Below are 23887 nucleotides of genomic sequence, written 5' to 3' on the forward strand. Positions count from 1 at the left end.
ACCCCCAGCACCAGCCCAATGCCCTTTCCCCAAAAATCATAATCAAGTAGAAGAGAAGTTCTTTTATTACAACCATTTATATCATCCTAGGGGGCAGTGGAAAACCGTAGACTGAGCCTCTGGATCAGGAGCTGCTTGACAGAAGGGAGAGCCTGGGTCAGAGGGCAAGCAGCACAGCAAGAGACTAGACCCATTCTAAGAGCAGTTCCCTGCCCCCACCCTTTCCCAGGCCACAGCCCTCGTGGCCATTACCTGTCCTAAGCCCAACTTTTCTGTGAGGCCTGGATTTCTTGATGTTGATCTAGTAGCTGCTCATTATCCTGCCTTTTATGTTTAAGATGTTCAAGCTCTGTCAGTTCCTCCAGCTGCAGAAGAGGCTGGGGTTAGTACTCTGCCCTGAATTTTCTAGTTCAGCATCTTTACGACACAGTCAGTCGGTCTGTACTGAATGAACCCTTCCTGTTCATCTTCCTCACCTGCTCCTGTAGCCCTTCCTTCCTGCAGGGCCCAACCCCACGGAGAGTGAGTGCCGCCACACAGCAGTAACCAGATAGAACAGCCTCTGCTGCAGACATGAGCAAAGAAGGGATCCAGAGAGCCAAGGCTGTGTCCTAAAAGGTGAAGAGGAAGGATCGGGGGACCAGTAGGAGCAGGGCAGGAGTGGCAAGTTGGGGCGATTAGAAGGGCAGACCAAGGCTTTGTGGACTGCAAAAAAGCTAAGCACACACTCACATAGATTCTCGTGGGGTCAAAAGGGCAGTCCTTGTGTCCAGGCCCCTCGTCCAGTGGTAGCAAAGGATTCAGCAGTCCTGGGTGGCAGTCGGCAATGAGAAGGCGGCCACCATTGGCCACAGTGAGTGCCACAGCAAGGAGGAGGCCCAGGGAGCAGGCCGTGGACAGGAGCAGGTTGGCCACAGCGAGTACCAGCAGGGCCCAGTGCTGGCAGGGGCAGAGCAGGTGAGCAGCTGGGGACGGGTACGCTCCCAAGGACTAGATACCTCGGCTTCCCTATCTGAGGCTCCTCCTCCCCACGTAAAGATGAAGCCGCGTCAGCCCCCATTTCCCTGACTCATGGTCCCCTCATTAAAGCGCCGGAAATCCCCCCTCACCAGTCGTGGGCGACGAAGATTCCTGGATGCCAAGAGGGCCACAAGTCCCACGGAAACACTCTGGAAGACACAAAGCCTGAGACCGCAGCTGCTCTCCGCACTCTGCCCGCCCACGACCCAGCCCCGCCCGCCCCGCTCACCAGCAGCCCCGAGCCCACGGAGATGACATTGGCTGTGGTGTACTCCGGCGTGACGGCACCGCGGGGATTAGCTACATGCCGCAGAACTGTGCCGTGCAGCACGGCCCCCAGGAGGAGGTTCACGTGGCCCACCAGGATCAGTGCGAGGCCCACGCGCATAAGCCGCCAGGGGCCCCGGGTTGCGTCTACGAAGCACGGGGGAGGGGCAGACCTGAGCCGGGAGAGCCCTCGCGGCCGCCCTAAGCTAACCAGGGGCCACAGGACACGTCGAGGGTGGGTGCAAGGGACCGAGACCCAACGGGCCGGAAGTTACCGAATCTGCAGAAGCGGCAGGACCTCATCACGTCCCTCTGCGCAGGGCCGCCGGGCAGCTCTACCTGGCCCGGCCCCTCCCTCGCTCGCAGGCCAGTTCCGCCCGATCACTACCTGAAGGCCCAACCTCCGCGCCCCGGGCGGGGCTCCAAGCCCCCGCTCCCCCTAGCGGGGAAGGCGCACACACACAGGAGGCGTTTAGCAAAAAGTAGACTTTTATTACAGCAGCAACTGAGGCGAATCCAATGGCCCCCTAGGGCCACAACTGCAGCACCACCCATCTCTCCCGCCCTGTCCGCCCCAGCGGGATTGTAGAATTCAGCTCCCCCAGCGCCCGTGGGCCTCCTCTCCACACAGGCTGGGCGGGAGCCGGCAGATCAGCTACTAGCCCCCAACTAGAAGGCGGCTGCTGAGAGGGCCCAGGCCCACGTCTGTGCAAAACAAGTAAACAAAGTGCAGAGGGGAGGAAGAGAGGGGGAAGGGGAGGGTGATGCTCAGAACCAGGGAGCCCCAAAGCCCTCCTGAATAATAAAGGAGGGAAGGGGCTTCACAGGGTAATACTGACTGGGGGCAAGGGGCAGGAAGGCCGCAGCAAGTCTAGGGACTGCCACAGCTCAGATGAGGGGCCTGGCCCGAGTGAGCTCTAAGAGGAAACGGTGACAGCGGCTGAATTGAGGGTGCTGTTCCTGGCAAAATTGAACTTGTTCAGGGTCTCCTCTAGCAGAGAAGTCAGCCGGCTCTGGTCCGCCTGGGGGAGAAGAACTCGGTGAGACGGACTTAGAGAAGAGCAGAACAGAGGCAGCTAGGGCCGCTGAAGGCAGAAACCTCACCTCACTAATGAAGCCCAGCTGCACCAGCTCAGCTGCCAACTCAGGGATGTTCTCATCTGACAGAGAAACAGGAGAGGGTGAGTGCAGGGTAGGAGTGAGGGGCACAGAGCCCTTCCAAGAGCCCCGTCGGGTTAGCCTTGCTGGGAAAGACTGATACAAGCAAAATCATCAGATCCACCCTTACATTTATATCCATTTTATGAGTCAGTGTGTTACTGCCCTGTCACCTTCCCCACCGCTGAATGTGTCCCTCACAGATAAGACTCACAGACTCTCCATCCTCTGAGGGAAAGGAGACACTCACTTGGCATCAGGTCACAGCTCAGGTGCCGGTTCAGTTTGTCCTCCAGCTTCAGTAGAAGCGTCAGCTGGAGAATAGGATAATGAGAAAACGAGGCTCCTCTACCCCACCCCTGGCCACCCAGCCGTGTGCAGCCCTGGCCCTGAGTCTTACATGGTGTTTGACTCCCTCCTCCACTGACTCAATGTTGCATTGCATCAGCACCACCTAGGAAGAGGGGACAGAGGGTTGGTTACTAGAGTAGGGACCAGTGAGTGACAAGGTTGCCAGGGAGGAGAAATAAATTCCTTCCTCTAACAAAGCCTCATCTGAGATGTCCTCTCCCTTCCACCACGACCGCACCCACATCCAAACCCACATAGCCCCACCTTGCGGGTCTCCACCTCAGCTGGTTCAGGTGTTGGAGTCTTGACAGAGGGGGGCACCACAGGTGATGTCACCTCCTCCTGCTGTGGCTGCTGGGGCCGAGGCAGCCCAAAGGCTGTCAGGGGGTAGATCCCATTCCTAAAGGGAGGCCACACAGGTCACGTGGGCTCTGTGGATGCCTTAGGACACCCGCCCGTTTCATCAAGGAAGCCTTCTCACTCTTCTCTCACCTGACATCTTCAAGGAATTTGTCCAATTCCAGAGCTGGGGACTGAGAGTACCTGGAGGAGAAAAAAAGTAGAAGGAAGGAAATAAGCAAAACAGCACAACCATTCCCAGAGAATGAACAGCTGACAGAACCTGTAGGATGGCAGTGACCAATCTGTCCCCTTCAGACCCTCTCAGTTAGTTACTCACAAAGTCTGAACTGGTTCTCTTCCTGGTCCTGCAGGGATTTCAGCCAGTACAGCACTGGTATCCATGTTTTTGGTGATCTCCTCCAGTGCGTTCTCTGGGATCATGTCTGGATGGCATGATGGGATGGGAAGTTAGGGAGAGATAGATTAATGTCAGAGAAGGCACAAAGGTCCTGGAAGTAAAAGAGGAAGGACAGCGTGCAGTGATAGGTACAAGTTTCCAGACTGGAAGAAAATTCCTAAGAAGGCCAAGGGGACTCACGTTGGTGTCCCACAATGCAGTGGGCAGCAAGGAGTTTGAGTGAGGGCACTTCGAACAGTGCTGGGTGGAACAGAAGTTCTCTGGCTGTTGGTCTGCGAGCAGGCTCAGGCTGCAGGCACTTTTGAATGAACTCCTAGAAAAGGGAACAACGAAGTGGAGCAGGCATTTGGCAAGCACCCCACTGTGTTCCTCTTTATCACTCTCACTGGACTTAGCACAAAGCTTTCTACATACCAGGTGCTCAACACTGGTTGAGGTAACAAATTGCTAAATGTATCAGAAAGACTTTGAAAACCATAAGTATTAGATGAAAGGTATCATTCACTGTCTTTCTGGTTTTATGTATTTTTCTGCTCTCCAACCACAAGTTTTCTCTTTTCCTTACTATTCAAACTTGTGTTGTCTGTTTCCTTATTTTCTGTTTTATTGGCCACTCATTGCCTACCTCCCTTCTCCAACCCTCACCAAATTTATCTTCTCTCTTCCCAAACTTATCCATTGCGGTCACCATCTAACCATAATTTCCTTTATCCACTACAATCATTTAGTAAATGCACCGGATTTCCCCATGCTTCCTCTAAACACCCCCTTTTCCACCTCGCATAGGTCCCATGACAATTAACCTGCTTTCCTCCTTTCGCTCTTGAAGGCCAACAAAGTCATATCCTTGAACACCCCACCCCACGCCAACACTGAACTAGAAACTTGTTCCACACTGGCCTCAAGACTTCCTGCTGGTCTTCCTTTTCTCTCCTGCTTCCTTTCACACTTACCTAATGAATTACAAACTATCCCTGTTTGGACCCTTCTGTCCTGACTTTTCTCACTATAGTCTATCTACTGATGCATAACCGTTACAGCCTTTAAATCTTAGCTCATTTCAGGGAACTTTCCCTAACTAAAACTACAGTTGGCCCTTGAACAACATGACTTTGGTCAGGTCCATTTACCATTTTTTTAAATAAACACTTGTACTGTTTTCAATCCACAGTTGGGAGTCCAGATGTGGAGAGCCAACTGTATGCATTGATTTATACCACTTTATATAGAGAACTTGATCATGTGCAGATTTGGGTATCCACGAGGGGAGATGGAACCAACTGCCCATAGACACTAAGGGGACAACTTAAGTGTCTGGGGAGTCACAAATTATACGTGGGTTTTAGACTGCATGGGGGATCGGTACCCCTAACCCCTGCATTGTTCAAGGGTCAACTGTATATAAAAATAAAACCCCAAATGACTTGATTTGATTAACTCAAACTGATTGATTTAAACTATCAAAATGAGTGTAAACCAATTACTTGAGGAAACCATCAAATTAGTTTACTTTCACGTAGACATACCTGAATTAACACACAACCTTTAACCCCAATATTACCCATCCTAAACCCCCATTGTGTGTGTACAAAAACCATGGTAAGCATCACGTAGGGGATAGTTCACTGCTTTTGCCTGGCCTTTCTGCTTTATGTTCTTTTCCCCTTAGGAGACAGCATATTCCCAGTAGGTAGAAAGGAAGAAAAACTGAAGACATTCCAAAGTCTGTTAAGGAGGGAGTGATGCTGAAGATTCTTACCCTCTGTAATGGGTCTTCTAGAAGCTGGATGGCACTGCTAATGGCTTCCTGTGGCACATACGAGGACTCCCCATTGCCCTGAATCTCTAGCACTGCCATCTGCAGTGAGGGGGAATAAAAAGGAAAGTAGAGGCCTAAGAACCTCAATGCTCCCACAATCACTCCCTCAAGACCAGTACCTTACTTGTCCTCCCTCCATTTTTCCCTTCCATCTTCTAAGGTGACCCCTTTCCACCACCACCATGACTCCCGTGTGGTTTCCTCACCTCCAGTGCACACATGCCAAAGGAGTAGATGTCCACTGCTGTTGTCACATTAGTGACTTCTAGGGAAAACAGAGAAGGCTTTGGTGAATCAGAGGATGGATGGCAGAAATGCCTTTAAAAAACTTTTTGTATGCCAGTAGAAGGACTAGAAGTTTCAGTCATGTTACCTCTGTGCCTCAGGTTATAAGGTGGGGGATGGGGAGAGACAGAAATACTGGGATGTCTCACCTCCATACTCTGGTGCAAAGAAGTGTAGATTCTTCTGCTCTTCCCGACAAGTCTTCACATGATTGTTGATAGTGTCAGGAGCCACTGGGAGTAGGGGAGATACCCACAATCTGACCACCATCAACAAAGCAGTCTCACTCCAGAGAGGCCCCCAAAAGCCAAATCTCTCCTGAAGTTTCTAACCCTCAACAGGCGCAAACTTACCCCTTTCCCGTCACGAACTTCAGACTAAACGTGAACATCAGACTAAACATGACCTCTACCTACCTTCCTTTCTCAGGTCTACCATTTCTCATCTAAGATCCCTAATTCAATAGCGACAAAGGCTCCACACTAAACTAACAGGTCCTTGGGGGCTGTGGGCTAGTCAAGGAGCAACATAGGCTAAGGAAAAACTTTTGCTTGTGACCTGTTCACCTTCCCCCAAACCCAGGTACATCTAATCCCTGATCACATGAAAATGTTTGGTCGAATTCTTTCATCCACCCTGCAAATTGCATAAAATAAAAGGCAGCCCATCCTAATCTGGGATAGACAACCTCAGAAACTTGGATAAAGAAGGATAAGAAGGATACAACCCAATAGCAACCTCCTGCCCACCTCTGCTGACTCAAACTCAGAAACAGCTCAAAAATGACCAATACACTTGAATCCATTTCACATTTAATCCACCAAAAATTTTAAATTCCTGCTGTACCCTCTTATCAACCTCAACATTGCCTGCCACAAGGAACCAGGACCAGGCCCCACTTGGACTCAATCGGATCATAAACAATGAGTACAAGTCACAGAGAGTCTGGAGCACAATATGATTTAGGGAACCAGCCTGATGATGAGGGCGAATAAGAATCCAGGAGGTTAAGTAGCCAGCCCGGCAGAATCCACCAGAAACAAGCAGGTTATGGAAGGGCAAGCTGGTGGGGGGCTGGTAGGGCGGAAGCCAAGCAGGCGTAATTAAGCAGGGGGGGTGGGGGGGTAAGCTCCCATGACTGCATGCACCAGGCAGCAGCACAGGGGAGCAGAGGGAGCACAAACAGAGCCCCAAGTGGGGCAAGGGAGCTCTCACCATTAGCAAAAATCCTATGAAAGACTGTTGGGAACAGAGCAGCCCGTAAGCGGGAGGGAGGAAAACAGAGAAAAGTTGTGAGCGATGGAGCAGCCAAGCCCCAGACAAATGGCCACACAAACACCACACAGACACGGCACCACAGATGTTGTTAGACACTGCACACAGATACACAGCAAATGAAAGCACTCACAGCAGCACAGCCTGGAACCTCCTTTGGTAGGGTCCGGCCCCAGAGGCCCAAGTTAGACCTTCCACCCACTTCCTGCCCTTTCCCAAGCTCCTATCAGGATTTCTGTATTTACCCCTTTCCCTCCAGAAAGGTGCAAGATTAGACCCTACCCACTTTCCACTAATTGACTGGCCTCTCCCTATGAAATACCCTTCGAAAGGTCCTTTCTCTTATCACCAGCCCACATCTCAGAATTTTGCTCTGCTCTCCCCATTGCTTGCATCTTACCCCCATCGTTCCCAAATTCCCGAGGCTCCCCTGCCCAGAACCTCTCCCTCCCCTCACCAGAGCCAATCTTGATGAGTCCGTTGTGCTGGATGAAGATGGTGTCACAGGTCAGGTTCCCATGGATGATGGGGGGGTCACAGGAGTGCAGGTAGCTGTGGGGGCACTGGGCTGTTAGAGGGGCCACTGGGAAACTGAGGGCGGGGGACCCAAGAGTTAAGAGGAGGAAGGGCGCGGTGGTCTCTTGGGGTCACACAAAGCTACTCCCCACTCTCTGCATCTCCGTTATGCCTGCTGGTTAAGCAGCTGGATAAGCACTCGGAGAAAGAGGTGGGAGGCAGCATCCTGGTTAGGGCAGAGGGTGGACCCTTTACAAGAGCCATGGGGACCTAGTCTTGCTAGTATATGACTCAAAGAAAGTGGGGAGAGGCAGCAAAGAACAGCAGAGTAGTGCCCTGAAATCTGTTTGGAGGAACTAAATCAGGAAAGGTGGGAAAGACACTAACCAGACCCCGCTTACCTCAGGGCAGAGAGGATCTGTGTGCACCAGCGCTTCCAGGCCTGGAACAGAGTGATCACAGGGTCAGCAGTAATCCCCTCTCAACCCTCCACAGTTCCCTCCATCCCTTCCTAATCAGCTTTATAATTAACGTACTCTTTTGGAAACCCCAAGCCAGCGTAAGACTTTGCTCTCCCCCCATACCTTTTCATTCATAGTCTTGTGGTTCTTTTTGGTCTTCTTCAGAAACTGCTTAAGACTCCCAGATGACATGTATTCTGTGATAAAAATGACCTGAAAAGACAAAGCACACAAATAAGGCCTTATAGTAGAAATGATCCCCTACCCAGGGACGTATACACCAGATACATATTACAATTGGGAGCTTGGTTTTTTGTTTTTGTTTTTAAGTTTCTCTTCTTTTGTTGTTAGTATCACTTCCTTAGATTTACTAGGACAATGAAAACTACTGAGCTATGGGAAGGAGGAAACAAAAGTTCACTCATTTCTGCCCAGTCAATGCCCTCCTCTGAAACCAGATGATTCCAGTTGTGTTTCAAAACTACCTTGTTTTAATATCTGAATGTAAAAGGAACAATAAATGTAACTAGTCTCTTCGCAGTAAGCTCAGGAAAATGTTCTTACCCTGGCCTTATTCTCTTTAATGTCAGCCCAATACTTGTGAAACTTAACAATGTTGAGATGTTCCAATTGAATCAGATTATCAAACACAGCGCGGACCTTTTCCTGGGAGCAGGGGAGACATTGGGAGAACAGGGTTAGAAATCATTTTAATGCTGCACAGCTCTTCGCTAGCCCTCCCCAGAAATGCTATAACACACTCTCCTCAGTCAGCCTCCTCTTTAACACCAGCATTCTAACAGCACGCAGGCTGCATCATTTCACCATCACCTACCTCCTGCAGCTTGTAGTTCTTGCGCTCAGAGAACTGTACCTCATTCCACACAACCTCTACACCCTCTTCTGTATCCATGGCTAGATATGCACTGTCAATACCTGGTACATTCCGTTGATTCACCTGAGAAGAAATTCAAATGAAAGAGAATTAAAGTTACCTCATGAGCCCTCAACTTTAATACTCCATATGATCGTCTTCTGCGCTCTGACCTGTTGAAGTTTGGTCTGCCCCTTTGAGAATTTGCCCCTCTCCTTCTCAGCTCTTCGAATTCACTGTCCCAAAAGTGACACTACCATCACCTTACCTCTTCTCGCCTCTTCTGCCAGCGCCCACAGGGTGACTCTTCCAAGATCTCAGATTCATCTTCACTTTCTTCTTCTTCCTCTGGGGAAGCAGCTGAGGTCGTGGAAGTCACAGGAGGAGACACTGATGTCAGGCCAGGAGCTGAGGATGAGGATTCTACCTTTGGATCTGAGCCACTGCTGAGTACTGTCTGGGACTCTCCCTCCGACATGCTGGAATGAACACTCAGGCCTGCATTGGTGGGGGTGAGGATGAAGGGAACAGGCAGTGAGGGTCAAGATAGAGCTATAAAAATTTAATCCTAAAAACCGCATCTGGAGTTAAGAAGAAAATAAAACATATACCTTTGTTCCCTTTAAATCCAAAATCAGAGTTAGTCCTGTCTGAACACTGAAACATTAACTACTCTCCTAGTGTAAAGAAGGGAAGTTATTTGGTTGAAGACGACCCACCAAGGAGGTCCAAACACGAGATTTATGGCACTATAACCCACCCTTAGTAACACCCAAAGGAACAGCAAAATGAGGGGCCCCATTCCTTCTCAGCAAATACTCAGCCAATAGCCTTCCCTTTGAATCCTCACTTATCCCTATTTGCTCAAGAACTTGGCTACAAGGGCACTGTTCGGAACAGATGGCTCCAGACCCATTCTTCCAGTCCGAAGACTGGCCCTGTAGCAATCTCAACCAATTTATTGCCCTGAAATCCTCAGTTGATTTATTCCACTAGAACTAAACTTGGCATTCACTACCCATCCCTCCTACACACAGAAAGAGGATGCCAGTCCATGGTGAGGCCACCCTTGGGCTAGGTGACAGGTAGTGGTTAGTGACTTCATCCCTGATGACCTCACCTTCCTTGTGATGTGAGTGTGATAAATGGGTATTGCTTAATGACACTTTTTTTTTTCATTTACTCATTCAACAAATATTTGTTAAGCACTTGTTGTGGGCCAAACACTGTGCTAGGTGCTTGAGATACCACAGTGAACAAAATTAAAAAAGATGCTCATACTCATGGAGCCACAAATTGAAGGCAGATCTAAGACTTGAAGCTTTCAGTTTTCATTTCATTCACATGACTCCAAGGTACCATCCCCTGGGGCACTGGACCTGACATACACACTCCTGTCAAGTACAAATAACTCAAGATACAGCCTTTATAGGAAAAAGTACTATATAACATAACATTTTTTTCAGGGACATGGCTACTTGAAGAAGAATTCTCAAAAGCTAAATGTCACTAACTTGTTCCAATAGTCAATGGACAACCATCAAATGTTACTCCACATCTCTAAAACCAAGGCTGTGAAGGAGTTGGAACCTCTGTGTGCTGGACTCAAGAGAGTGCTCTCCAGTATGAAAATGATATCCTAGAGTCAGTCAAGTCAGTTCAGAATACAGAAGCCTTTGATCAACACTAATCTGTTGAAAAACTCTTTCTTTTTAGAACTTTCAGATGCCTCCTTCTGCACATCTTTGCCCACCTCTACTTTTCAACTCAAATCAGGAGATTTTTTTATTAGATGACATTCTAGTATATACCAGAGGGCAAAAGAACACTACAGGGAAAATCTGGCAAGATATTCTTCCCCTGTGTTATCTTCTAGGTTCTTGACTATCCTAGATTTTTTCAACCAGACAGGAAAGCTACAATCTGCATGTTTTAATGATCTACTAGAAAAGGAGTTAGAAATCATTTTCTTTCTTCTTCACCTAAAAAGTAGCTAAGAAAATAGTAAGAAAGTTCATATGGGTTACTTTCTAGAGCAGCTGGATTTACAGAACGCATCCTGAATCCGAACAGCTAAGTAAAATTTCCAGCTAGACTACAATAGAAAATACTAGTGGAATTCTAATACAGAAAGCCTGTAGCCAATGGGCTCTAAAGAAACTTCTGGACCCAGGCACAGACAATCCACAGTAGGTCACAAGAGAAGCCAAACTTTCATCAGTCATGAGATGCCCTTGGAATGTGCTCGCCCTCTCCCTCCCCAATCTTTCCCCAGTCGGCAAAATGAAGGCAATGCCCAAGATCCCCTAGCACTTCCCCTACTGAAGAAACCTTTGCAACACGGAGTTTTGTCCAGGGTCATTCAGAGGTTTAAATGAGATCGCAAATGGAAAAGGCCATTTACGCCCCTAAGTGGAATCTCCTGGCTGCCTCCAGCCACCCCGCGATGCACAGTGTGTTCAGATCGACCTGCAAAGTTCGTCTCTGAGACTTTCCATTTCTTGGACTGCAGCCGCTCTGCATTTCAACTCCTCGGCAACAGCTCGCAGGCCACAGGCCTCTCGGCTGCGCTCGCCCGGAGCGAACCAAAGAGGGCCTCTGAGACCTACGGGGTTGTGCGGTCACATACACAGCACGCTCAGGGGAGGAATTTCACACTCCAACAGGTCGCCCTGCCCGGTGTGCGCACAGGAGCGCGGGCCCGTCTGGGGGAGCAAGCGCCAGCCACCTCATCACAGGCGGGCCCCGCGGCGCCGCCAGGGGCGCAGGCCACGCCCCCGCGCAGTCCGCGCGCCGACCCCGCGAGCAGGCGCGGCCCCGACGCTCCTCTTCCGCAGACCGCTGGGCCCGCGGCCGCCGCCCCCGCCACCGGCCCCGCCTCTCGCCAGCCCGAGTTCGACACGAACGCCAGGGCCTCGCACCCCGCGTTGGCAGAATTCCCGGCTGCCGTCGCCGCCACTCGAAGGAGGTCGCGGAGGGTCGGGCAAGAACTGTGGGGCCGAGATGGCCCCTCGGCTCCGGCGGGCCGGGCCTGGGCCGCCGAGTGAGCTGGGCCGCCTCCAGACACCCGCCGGCCAGGGTCTCACCGTCCCGGGCCGCGGAGGCCTATCCTTCCGTTCTCTTGCCAGACCCCCTCCGTCCCCCTCATTCCCCTCGGTGCTCACCTCCCGACTCGGCTTCCCGCAGCCTGTGCTTCAGCTCCAGCTCGGGTTCCGGGGCCGCAGAACAGACAGACTCCCTCACAGCTGCGCTCCACAGCGCAACCGAACTGTGGGCCCCGCCCTCGCGGCGTCCCAACCAACGGATGGGCGGTGCCGCACTGCCGTTGGGTTGCAATTGGACAAAGCAGCCGGGGTGGGCGGTACCCCAGGGGTAGACGGTCGCTCTCAGGGATAGTCTTCAACTGGGTGTCCTCCTCTTCAGCCTGTCCGGTCGAGACCTCTCTGAGGCTTTGAAATTTCTGGTCTCAACGGGCTCAACTCTCTGTCCACCTTTCCGTACACTCCAGATGCCCCCAATGGTTCTGCTGGGCTAAAGGAAGGCCTTCTCCCTCTTCTTGAAGGCGCCATGACAGTTCTAGTCCGACTAAAAGACAAAAGGAACCAAAGACGTAGCCACAATCCAAGAGCGCCCACCCTCTTTGATTATTTGGGGGCGAGACTGTGTAGGACACCAATTCAGAAAGCTTAAAAAAAAAAAAATCACTGAATACATTAACTCTGAAAATTAATAGTTGACGCTTCGTGATTGCATAGCACTGATATTTGCCAAAACTTTGCAAGAGGTTTTCACAGATGTTACCTCTTTGATCTTCATAACAAATTGAAATTATCATTCAATGATAGTTGACAAATGCAGAAAACTAAATCAGAGGCACTAAGCTATTCACCGAAACCCAACTATAGAATCCAAAACAGTAAGATTCATTAAATAAGACTTGAAAAGATGTTTGGAAAGAATTTAGATTGCAAAGAAGAGGAAAGAAAAGATGATAGATTCTAGTTCTAGATTCTAGGTGAGCCTGTTGATCTGGGAAAACTAAACACCGGAACCTGAAGGATAGAAGTTCACTCTGCCATTAGACAGGTATTATGGAGCGAGGAGGATAAACCCATCATCACAACTTGGGAATGTCATTATCAAATTTCACTGTACTTAAAGGGAATCTCTAATCCTATTTAACTGATAGAAGGATATTTGGCAAAAAGCCATAGTTTTCTCACCTCTTCACCTCAAAATATTTATTTTAAAAAACAATCTTTCATCCTTCCTTGATTCTTTTGAAAGAGAAGCCTCAAACACTCTTAGAAATCCAATGAAAGCTATGGACCTTGTTTTGGATTTTTAACTAGTGCATTTGCCCCCAAAGTTAGCATATAATTTCAGGGAGTTGAGGTTAAAAATCTTTGTACTGGGCCGGCCCGTGGCTCAGGCGGTTACAGCTCCATGCTCCTAACTCCGAAGGCTGCCGATTCGATTCCCACATGGGCCAGTGGGCTCTCAACCACAAGGTTGCCAGTTCAATTCCTCGAGTCCCACAAGGGATGGTGGACAGCGCCCCCTGCAACTAAAATTGAACACTGAACACGGCACATTGAGCTGAGCTGTCACTGAGCTCCTGTTTGGCTCAGTTGGTTGGAGTGCGTCCTCTCAACGACAAGGTTGCCAGTTCGACTCCCGCAAGGGATGGTGGGCTGTGACCCCCTGCAACTAGAAACGGCAACTGGACCTGGAACTGAGCTGCACCCCCCACAACTAAGATTGAAAGGACAACAACTTGACTTGGAAAAAAAAGGCCTGGAAGTACACACTGTTCCCCAATAAAGTCCTGTTCCCCTTCCCCAATAAAATCTTTAAAAAAAAATCTTTGTACTAATCTCAAAGAAAGGATGTTCCTCCTCTCCAGATTAACCTCCTCCCTGTGCACTCCAAAGCAATTGGAACACTTTTTCCATGGCAGCACATATGGCACTACTTTAATTTTTTAACCATCGTAGAGTATTCCATTGTCCAAATATGCCAGTGTTTAATAACTACCAATGAACATTGGGGTTATTTCCAACACCTTATTATAAATAAAACTGTAATGAACATCCTGCTACACACATCTTTGCCTACTTGTGAAAATGATTTTTATGTATTCTGAAAAGTGGAATTGCTTGTTAAATCAAAGGCTAAGAATATTTTAATTTGAATAGATATTGCCAACTTGCTCTTCAAAAAGGTATCAAACAACAATATCACCAAAAATATGTTAGGGTTCCTGCTCCCTAATATCCTTACCAATATTGAGTATTATCAATCTTTTCAACTTTGTTGATCCATTAAGAAAAAAAACACAAATCCTGCTGTTTTAATTTGTATATTTTTAATTAGGAGTGAGGTTAAACATCTTTTTAAAGATTTTTTTTAGAGCAGTGTTAGGTTTACAACAAAATTGAGAGGAAGGGACAGAACATTTAAGGTTTCTCCATGTTTTTTCATGGCTTCATAGATCATTTCTTTTAGTGCTGAATAATATTCCATTGTTTGGATGTACCACAGTTTATCCATTCACCTACTGAAGGACACCTTGGTTGCTTCCATGTTTTGGCAATTATGAATAAAGCTCCTATAAACATCCATGTACAGGTTTTTGTGTGGACATAAGTTTTCAACTCCAAAGTGTGCAATTTCTGGATCATATTTTAAGAGTATGTTTAGTTTTATAAGAAACCACCTTCTGTCTTCTAAGGTGGCTGAGCCATTCTGCATTCCCACCAGCAATGTGTGAGAGTTCTTGTTGCTCTACATCCTTGTCAGCATTTGGTGGTGTTAGTGTTCTGGATTTTGGCCATTCTAATCAATGCGTAATGGTATCTCATTTCTTTAATTTTCATTTCCCTGATGACATACAAGATGGACCATGTTTTCATGTTTATTTACCATCTGTATATCTTCTTTGAAGAGGTGTTTGTTAAGTTTTTTGGCCTTTTTTAAAATCAGGTTGTTTTCTTATTGTTGAGTTTTAAGAGTTCTTTGTATATTATAGATAACAATCCTTTATCATATGTGTCTTTTGCAAATGTTTTCTTCCATTTTTTTTTGGCTTGTCTTCTAATTCTCTTGATATTGTCTTTTTCAGAACAAAAGATTTTAATTTTACTGAAGTCCAGCTTATCAATTATTTCTTTCATGGGTCATGTCTTTGGCGTTGTATCTAAAAAAAGCACCACCATACCCAAGGTCATCTAGGTTTTCTAATATGTTATCTTCTAGGAGTTTCATAGTTTTGTACTTTATATTTAGGTCTATGATCCACTTTAAGTTAATTTTTGTGAAGGGTGTAAGGTCTGTGCTTAGATTCATTTTTTCACATGTGGATGTCCAGTTGTTCTTGCAGCATTGTTTTCGTATATTTATTGCCCAGTTGCATTTCCCCTTCATTTTCGTGCCTTTTCAAGTTCTTTGTGTATTTTTTTACTGGGTTGATCATCTTTTTTTTTATTTTCTTGTAAGAACTTTTTGTATATTCAGAAAATCCCATCATCTTCCCAATCTCCTACAATGTAAATGTCATCATATCTCTAGCTCTACTAAAGCTTTACTCTCAGTTTATTATAAACTTCTACTCCAAAAGCCCTTTTCTCATTCCTTATTCTCCATGACCTCTTTAGCATTTGGGACCATTGAACAGCACATTCTTAAAACTCCTCTCTTACTTTTCATAATACTGACTTATTTCATTTCTCTCTCAATTCTTATCCTAATATTTTCTCCTCTATCTTTATTTTCTGTTCTTTCCTCCTAATTATTAGTGTGCCTGTTAATGTGCCCAAAGTTGTATTCTTTGTTCTTTCTACACCATTCTTTAGAAAATATATCCATTGATGAGCTTCCAATATATCATTTGAATGACATTTATGTTAATCTCTAGCACTTCTTGTTCAAGCTGCAAAATAATGTTGGATGCTCCACTGTCACTTCAAACTTAACTTGCCTAAAGATTTCCATTGCAGGTCAGTAATCCACCTCAAGAACCAATTTATTGGGAATAGAAGCCAGATGGGTGACAGAGTAGAAAGGAAACTTCTTATATACCTATTTTGCCTTGTAAACATTTGCCATATGTAAATATATTTTATTCAGAAAAGAAACAATATTTAACAAATAATTGAATGATGGTAAAGAAAAGCAATGCCTTAAGACTAACCATCTCTATTTGTCTAATTCTCAGATTCCCAAGAGACCTACTGACCTCATCTCCCAAGTGGACTATAGCTAGTTTTGTGACATGCTGGTTGTGCAAACCTATAACTTTTCTAAAAATCATTGAATTCACAGTGATTGGATTTTATGGTGTGAAAATTATACCTCAATAAAACTGTCTAGAATCTTTCAACATCTTGGTTTCCATAGATCAAGGCAATTGGAAAATCTGTTGGGTTTCTGCTCTAAGCTTTTCTTCCTCATTGTGAGACTCACTAACCCTGCCTACAATCTGATCATTCTTCTAGGAAACCTTTCTTCCAAAAGAGCTGCGTTTCAACATTAAGGCGTAATCAAAGGAACAAAAATGTTCCTTTGCTTCAGGCTTGATATTTACAATTCTGTAGACCCTCAAACTAACAGAAGCCTAGATTTCTTGATAATTGTGAATGATCTGAGGGGCTTAAAACATACAAATTCCCAGGACCATGCCTGGATCAACCAAATCTGAACCTGGGGAACAGGGAGGTCTTGGGTATCTGTATGTCTAACAATCTTTCCAGGTGATTCTGATGCAGGTAATCTAGCCTGTCATTAGCCTGAAGGGTGGTAACCATCACCCTAGCTTATGCCTTATCTCTGTCTGGGAAAGATTCCTTGGGAACATTGCTTCATAACTTAAGCCTCTGAGCTTCATTATTTAAGTTATGAAATGGATACATTATTTAACTCTATACCTCTGTCATAAGAAGTTGGGTCAACTTCTAAGATAAACATAATAGATAAATGGGGGCACTGGGGAATAAATAAACAAACAGCCTATCTAAATTAAGACTTCACCTGAAATTATTTGATTTTCACAATTGTATTCAATTATGTTCAAATCAAATTTATTATTTATTTTGCTCTGTATTTTACCAGCATAAAGGTAATACCTGTCTTATCTCACAGGGATGTTGTGAGTTTAAAATAATTATCAGGTCATTCTACAGCTTTTCCTGGGCTAAAAACCCCTAATATAAACCCTTTCTGTTTGTTTTCACATGCTTAATTTACCTTTGTTGTAGGAATAAAGACAACTTTCCTAAATCCAAAGTTATTTCCTGTAAAAACAGTTCAGACTGTAGGGAAAGGCTTAGAAGATCCCTTTTAGCACTAGTAGTCTAAGACTCCATTATTCCACAGCCCACAGCTGTACTACCAGGCTTGTATCAGAGAGCAGAACTCAATTTAATTAAACAAATATTTATGTGCCAGGCACCAGGTTAGGCAGTAGGGTCACAAACGAATAAGACAAAGTTCCTGTCATCAAAGAGTTCATAGGTATTTGGGGCAATCTCTGGGTAAACAAAAAAATTACAATACTTAACAAGTGCAACAGAAATATGTATACAGTTCCATAGGCTGAATCGAGAAGGCCATTATTAACTTCATAGATGAAAGATACCTAGAAGATGTGGTAGGCTGAATAATGGACCCCAAAGATATCCACATCCTAATCTCTGGAATTTGTGAATGTTACCTCATATGGCAAAAGGAACTTTGCAGATGTGATTAAATTAAAGATTTTGAATCCAACATATGGTGATGGAAAGAGAACTGACTTTGGGTGGTGAATACACAATGTGATATAAAGATGATGTAATACAGAACTGTACACCTGAAATCTATGTAACTTTACTAACAATTGTCACCCAAATAAACTTTAATTAAAAAAAATTTTTTTTTTGACATGGGGAGATTATCCTGGATTATCAGGATAGGCCCTAAGTGTAATCAAATTCCCCTAAATAAAGGGGGGTAGGAGATTTAAGTACAAAAGGGAAGAAATGTAACCACGGAAGCAAGAGGTTGGAGTGATGCCAAGGAATGCAGGCAACCTCCAGAAGCTAGAAAAGGCAAGAAAATGGATTCTTCCCTAGAGCCCCCAGAAGGAACCAGGACTGCTGACACCTTCACTTTATACCAGTGAAACTGATTTCATCTGGCCTCCAGAACTGTAAGAGAATAAATCTGTGGTGTTTTAAGCCACCAAACTTATGGTAATTTGTTACAGCAGCTATAGGAAACTAATTCATAGGGTCTCACAGGCAACAAGGCTGGTGCCTGTTTGACCTGGGTGTCAAAGGATGAATAGGAAATCAACTAGCAGTGAAGGGCTGGAAGAACAGTTCAGAGAAGACTGAACTCTCTTTTTCTCTGACTCTCCAGTCTCAGAAGATAGGAAATTGGACCATAAATCCTATGATTTTCCACTCCAAGTTTTGTGACATATGCCTCACTTTTTAACACAGGGAGAGTTGAAGATTTCCAACATAGGTGTTATTTTTCTTCCCTTTACCTCACATCTGGCTTTTCAGTTTGAAATTTAATCTTTGTTTTTACAAGGTTTCTTACATCTGGGAGAGAAGAGACTCTCCAGGGAGAACATTCTTGAGAGAGTAAATGAGAAAACTAGAGAGAGAATCTGATAAGGGCACTTTTTATTTTTGGAGCAAGCTTGGGCAGAGAGTGACAAAGCCCTCTCCGAATACAAGTAAAGGAACTCCTTGCCTGATTTGTTTGGGACTAAGAGAAACAAAATAGTGAAAATAAAAAGTTAATGAGAGCTCTAAATTGGGTATAACTGAAGAGAGAATAAATCAATTCACCCAGAACACAGCACAGAGACACGAGGATACACACACACACACACACACACACACACACACACATATTATATAGTTAAGAGAGAGGGAGGATAGATCGAGAACCCCAACATATATAATGAGAGTTCTAGAAGAAAATAAAGAGAATGATGGTAAAACAGTGTTTGAAAATATAAGTGATAAATTTTGAAGTATTGATGAAAGACATCAGTCCTCAAATTTAAAAAATAATCTTTTAGTACTAATAAAATAAACACAGGCACATCATAGAGATAATTGCACAACATCAAAGATAAAGAGAAATAAAAGATACCAGAAATAGGAGAGAAAAAAACCCAGATTACCTATGAAACAACAGTCAGACTGATAAAAGACTTCCCTGTGAACTTAGAATTCAAGATTGAGGTCAAAATACATTTTGATATAGCAGAAACAATTAAGAGATTTAAGAAAACACCCATACAATCTCACTGAAAGACCTATTTATAAATAACAATTTATAAAATTGGGAAAACTTCCTCTTCTGACCATCATGGTATAACAGGGGCCAAATTTATCCTCCTGCCTTAATCATCTAGAAACCTGGACAAAATCTATGAAGCAATCGTTTTCAGACATTGGATAACAGGCAACACAGGATAGTGATCCCTGAGAGAAGAGAAACAAATGAAGTGAATCCTAAGAGGACCTCAGCTTCTGCCTAGAAAGAGTTTTCAGGCCACTTTGTAGAGAGAGGAAACCCAAACAGAGCCTGACCATCACACTGCATGGAGAAGACAGAGCTTGGAGTTCAGGGAGGCCAAGGGCAGAGTACCGGAAAGAATGGAGCTACACACAGACAGAACTACAGAGCTCTGCAGAAAGATCCTCTCAAGATTTTGGCTGAGTACTGAGCTAAAACATACACATGAGGATCCTATCAAGGTCGAGGAAAGAACCATTTGAGAGGAGTAGACGGAACAATTTTCCAGTGGAGGAAAAGCCATTTTGGCGGACAGGGTAGCAGGATTCCAGATGGCAGATTTCCTTTTAATGCTGTTTGTTCTTTAGTCCCTAGCAAATTGTAGAGCCAAGTGATTACAAATGTGAGGTCATTTGTTACTTTGGACATGAGCCTCAGTTAAGAATTTTGCCCTTGTGTTGACTACAAGAAGCAGCAGGATTTTTCTAACACCATGGTTTTCTTAGACCAATCTGTCAGGCTCAACTGTGTGTCCTCAGTTCTCAGCAACCAGTATGGCAAAGGAATTGTCTTACCAAAAGATTTTGAGGAATCCCTAAGGAATGGTTAAGTGAGCCACATATCTTCCCTGGAAATTACTACTGCTTTTGCAGGGGTCCTTGTTCCAAACCACTGCTGCTCTTGAACTTTGCCAGCTCTCCTCCAGGCTCTGCACACGGCCCCCATCCCAATGCATAAAGATCTCCTCACTTTATTCCCCAAAGCTCAGCTCAGTCCAGGCTATTTAACAAGATACAGAGGCACAGACATAAAAACAAAGAGTAGTCCACTATTGCCACTAGAAGTGGCTATTCTTCAGATTCCTGATAAGGCAGAGCCAACTCAACCTGCCCATTCCCCGCCCCCTCACCCCCAGGACTCTCCAGACTGTCACATCTTGAAATCCTAATGCCAGCAATAGGCATGGGTCCAAAAGAAAGTCTTTCTTTTTCAGTTCAAGGCCTGCTTCTTTCCACTCTAGAATGTCTCACTGAAGAATTGATTATCTTTTCCTTAGGGGGAAAAACTCACCTCCACCTTGGCCTGGTTAATGCAATCCCAGGAGTCATTGACACTTTCCAGACTTGGGATAATTTGGCTTTACATAACACCACTTGTGAGATACCAGTGGTTCAGGCCAGTTCTCTTATGTGAGGTACGAAGGAACCATTGGCACCCTCTTCAGGATGGCTCCAGTTTTGTGATCACCTGTGAGCAAACAGATAAAAACATACATAAGTTTCCTGAAAACAAACAAGGATTTTAAGAGACATCCAGTTCATACTCTTATTTAGGGGAAAGAAGTGATCTCTCTCTCTCCCTGGAAGGGCACCGTTTTGCGAAGGACATAATTTATATTAGTAATAAATAAATTAACCCCAGGATCTCAGTCTGAAACATCTGAATTTTGGTTAATGGTCATTCCACAATTATCTTTATGTATGTATAGAGGACCCATGCTAATGATGTCCCTGAGAAAAGGTAGATTGCTTCCAAATGAATTTATGTCTTACCTTCTAGAAATATAAGACTACAATATAAAAGTTTTATTTATTGGGCACCCTTTAAAATTTATGACTACAAAGAGGAGTCTGGCCTAGGCTAGAACCTCAGAAATGGACTCTTTCCCCTCTCTTTACTAGTAACTTAAAATATCTGTATTTTTTCTTTCTTAAGCCCTAAATCTTACCCCCCCATACTTTTTTTTCCTTCCTTGAACCAATCTTTCACATTTAATCACACACAGGAAAGAATATAGTATCAAAACTGCTGAGCTTCCAAAGGTAATATTTTATAACTAATACAATGTCATCAGAAACAGGATGTGAAGGAAGTTTACATGAAGGGTCAAAATCAGATTTAGGAACCTCAAGAAAAGCCTGGGGCAGGGGGGAGTCTAGAGAACCTACTTCCCAAATTCTCTTTTCTCATTCTCTCCTCACTTAACATCCTCCATATGCAAGTCGGGTTTTTCAATCTGTGGTCTGTTACCCGCTGGGAGTCTTGTATTTCCAAGGAGCTATGAGTCTTCCGTGAGAATTTTAAAACTTTGTGCTTTAAGTTTTATAATATAAGCATATTAGCATATTTTGGATCATCTGAATGAACACTTTATATTTTTGAATGATCTTGTGTTTAAGTTTACAGTTGAATTGGTGTCACATGATACTCTGAAGTTAGCATTCAACTTTTAAGGCAGTGTTGCCTGGCCTGGGATCCCTTGAATTCCTTGGAATCTATAGAAATATGTCTTAGTGGTTCACAATTTCTCATATTTGAAAAACACAGGCTTAAATCACCTCCTCCTCTTTTCTCCTTTCCGTTTTGAGAGGTAACTGGAAAGAGGCTCATGAGAAGCTAATAGAAACAGACAAAAGAGATTTTAAAAATGCCTCATATTTTCAATTTATCTTTGATGTTTGACCAATTTGAGAGACAAGAAAATATAATCAATCTAGTGATTTCTTTAAAAAATAAAGCAAAGGTGATACTGGGATATATAATTGTGAATATGTGTAAGAATTACCAGATGCTTAGAATTTGTTATTTTCTATCCACAACAAACCAATCCCATACCTTTATCCCTTGTTGTAGAATGAACTTGGTATATATTTTAGAGACCCCTTTTTTTTTCATTCAGTCCAGCCCCTAACAGAGATTTTCAGGAGCCGCTTTTGTTACTGTGTTCGATTAGGCAGATTTTTGAAACGCATAGTTTAAACTAGCATAGTTTAAAGACAGACTCAGGAATACCAATCTGAGAATACAATGTTTTGGGTTTTTATTTCATTAAAAACATTTTTTTTTCTATCAAAGCATGAAACCTTTGTTTGTGTTCTTGGAAGTATACTGTAGTGGTTTGGGGGGAAGTGGGGATGGAGTGGGGAGAGGATAATCTTCATATTCTTTGTCTCTTTTCCCACCTGTTTTCATGAGCCCCCTTAGTATCTCCATTTCCCCTCTCTGACACACCATTGCTCTCCCAATGGCTCACTTTTTCCTTGAGTCATATTTTCTTTTCCACCTTTTTCTTTGTCTATTTGTCTTCCATTTTGTTTCAGGCAATCTATTTTTTGTGAACATCATTGAATAATTTAATGTTATTTCCATCCCTTATTTAGCATGTGTTTATGGATACTTAACCAATGGTAGTCTTTTGGTTGACTAACAATATAACATTTATGCAAACTTGGCAATTTATATTCAGCTTCTCTTATCCCCAAAGCAATCTGGAAAAGTACGTATTGTATGTCTGTTTTATAGATGAGTAACTGAGCCTGAGAGAGAATATGTCACTTGTGAAAGACCACGTAGGTAATATTATGTCAAAACTCATGCTTTTTTCATTCTTAAAAAAATTAAAAAAGACAAGAGGCTTATGTTCTTTTTACACTGCCTTTGTCAGAAATCCCATCCAGGTTCATGATGACCTACAGGCCTAATTAACATCTTCTTCTACCCATATAGTCTAACTTCAATCCAATATTTTCAATGTTTGTGTATGTAGTTGTCACCTTAAAATGAACAAACCATTTCCCCCTCCTCCGCTCCCCAAACTAGTACCCTCTCACCACCACACCATTTTGTTAATGGCTCCAACAGTTTTTGTCATTCAAGGTCAAAACCTTGGTGTTCATTCATTCATTCAATAAATATTTAAATACTGTTGAGCACATACAAGAATTATGCTAGGGATGCTGGCGGGGTTTACAACAGTAAATTTGATGGAGTTTTTGCCTTCATAAAGATTTATAGTCTATCAGGAAAAAAAACAAGTGGGGACCCAAACTAATGTAGACTTCCCGAAGGAAGTGATGATAAAAGGGTGGGGGTGGGGTGGGAAGGTTTATTCCATGGGTGACCACATGGGAAGAGAAAACGCAGCTTTAGAGGAACCCAAAGACACTGCTGAAGCACTGAGTGGTAGTGGAAATGGAAAGCAGGAGAGACATGCTACAATCGGTTCAAGCATGAAGGGTCTGGTAAACTATGTTAAGGAATTTGGAGTAGGTCTCTTGAAGAGCAGGAGGAAGCCATTAGTTTCGTATTTTAAAAGAATCAATCTGTTTATAGTTTGGAGAATTTTCCCTTTTCATTCCATCCCCTGAATCCAATCTATTGCTAAGAGTTCTTATTGTCTAATTTGTTCCTTCATCTCTATTCCCATTGCCACCACCCTAGTCTCAGCCTTCCCACCTCATGCTTGGATTTAAGAGCCTTTTAACCAATTATTCTCCAGAGCCTGTCCCCCCCCCCCCCGCCCCCGCCATCTATACTGCACACAAAGACTAGACTAACAGCCCTAACATGCTATACCAGGATACCAGTGAGGTCCAAGTCACCCATCTTGCTTGCCACTTACTACCATCTTTATCCTTATTTAATACTAATACTTAAAATCACTTTCCAACGAGGCCAATCACTTTCCTGAAAAATCCTCCCCAATGCATTTTACAGTCTTTCCTCACCCCTGCAACCTCCTAACGTTATTCCTTTCTCCCCCCAGCATAACGCGCTCCTGAGGATTCAAGCAACAGTGCGTC

At 44.5% G+C, this 23887-nt stretch overlaps 3 protein-coding genes across 4 annotated transcripts in view; 1 reads left to right on the forward strand and 2 right to left on the reverse strand.

Moving 5' to 3' along the window:
- IFT172 (intraflagellar transport 172) overlaps nt 1–315 on the forward strand; it is a 33555-nt gene extending 33240 nt beyond the window's left edge. The window contains exon 49 of the mRNA XM_019735300.3: nt 91–315. The gene's annotated coding sequence lies outside the window, so the exon portion shown is untranslated. The remainder of the gene's footprint in view (nt 1–90) is intronic.
- Nucleotides 48–1736, reverse strand: KRTCAP3 (keratinocyte associated protein 3). The gene is made up of 7 exons (XM_019735304.3): nt 1563–1736; nt 1250–1434; nt 1110–1169; nt 733–939; nt 477–611; nt 253–365; nt 48–131 (listed from the first exon to the last, which is right to left on the reverse strand). Exons 1-6 carry the CDS (start codon nt 1588–1590, stop codon nt 258–260), a joined length of 723 nt encoding a protein of 240 aa, XP_019590863.1. The 5' UTR covers nt 1591–1736; the 3' UTR covers nt 48–131; nt 253–257.
- Nucleotides 1737–1758: 22 nt separating this feature from the next.
- Nucleotides 1759–12082, reverse strand: NRBP1 (nuclear receptor binding protein 1). 2 transcript variants are annotated; one of them, XM_019735301.3, is made up of 19 exons: nt 11951–12082; nt 9055–9284; nt 8748–8870; nt 8477–8578; nt 8036–8125; nt 7853–7893; nt 7393–7487; nt 6876–6899; nt 5810–5893; nt 5582–5640; nt 5316–5414; nt 3737–3869; nt 3476–3581; nt 3289–3339; nt 3061–3196; nt 2846–2899; nt 2696–2759; nt 2392–2447; nt 1759–2309 (listed from the first exon to the last, which is right to left on the reverse strand). In XM_019735301.3, the coding sequence occupies exons 2-19, from the start codon at nt 9262–9264 to the stop codon at nt 2205–2207; spliced, it is 1632 nt and encodes a 543-aa protein (XP_019590860.1). In that variant the 5' UTR covers nt 9265–9284; nt 11951–12082; the 3' UTR covers nt 1759–2204. The 2 variants fall into 2 exon arrangements, with proteins under 2 accessions (XP_019590860.1, XP_019590861.1); XM_019735302.3 differs by lacking the exon at nt 6876–6899.
- Between the last annotated feature and the right edge of the window lie 11805 nt (nt 12083–23887).

Source organism: Rhinolophus sinicus, chromosome 2 (genome assembly GCF_057876585.1).
Source record: "Rhinolophus sinicus isolate RSI-liver-muscle chromosome 2, RSI-T2T, whole genome shotgun sequence".
NCBI classification, from domain to species: Eukaryota; Metazoa; Chordata; class Mammalia; order Chiroptera; family Rhinolophidae; genus Rhinolophus; species Rhinolophus sinicus.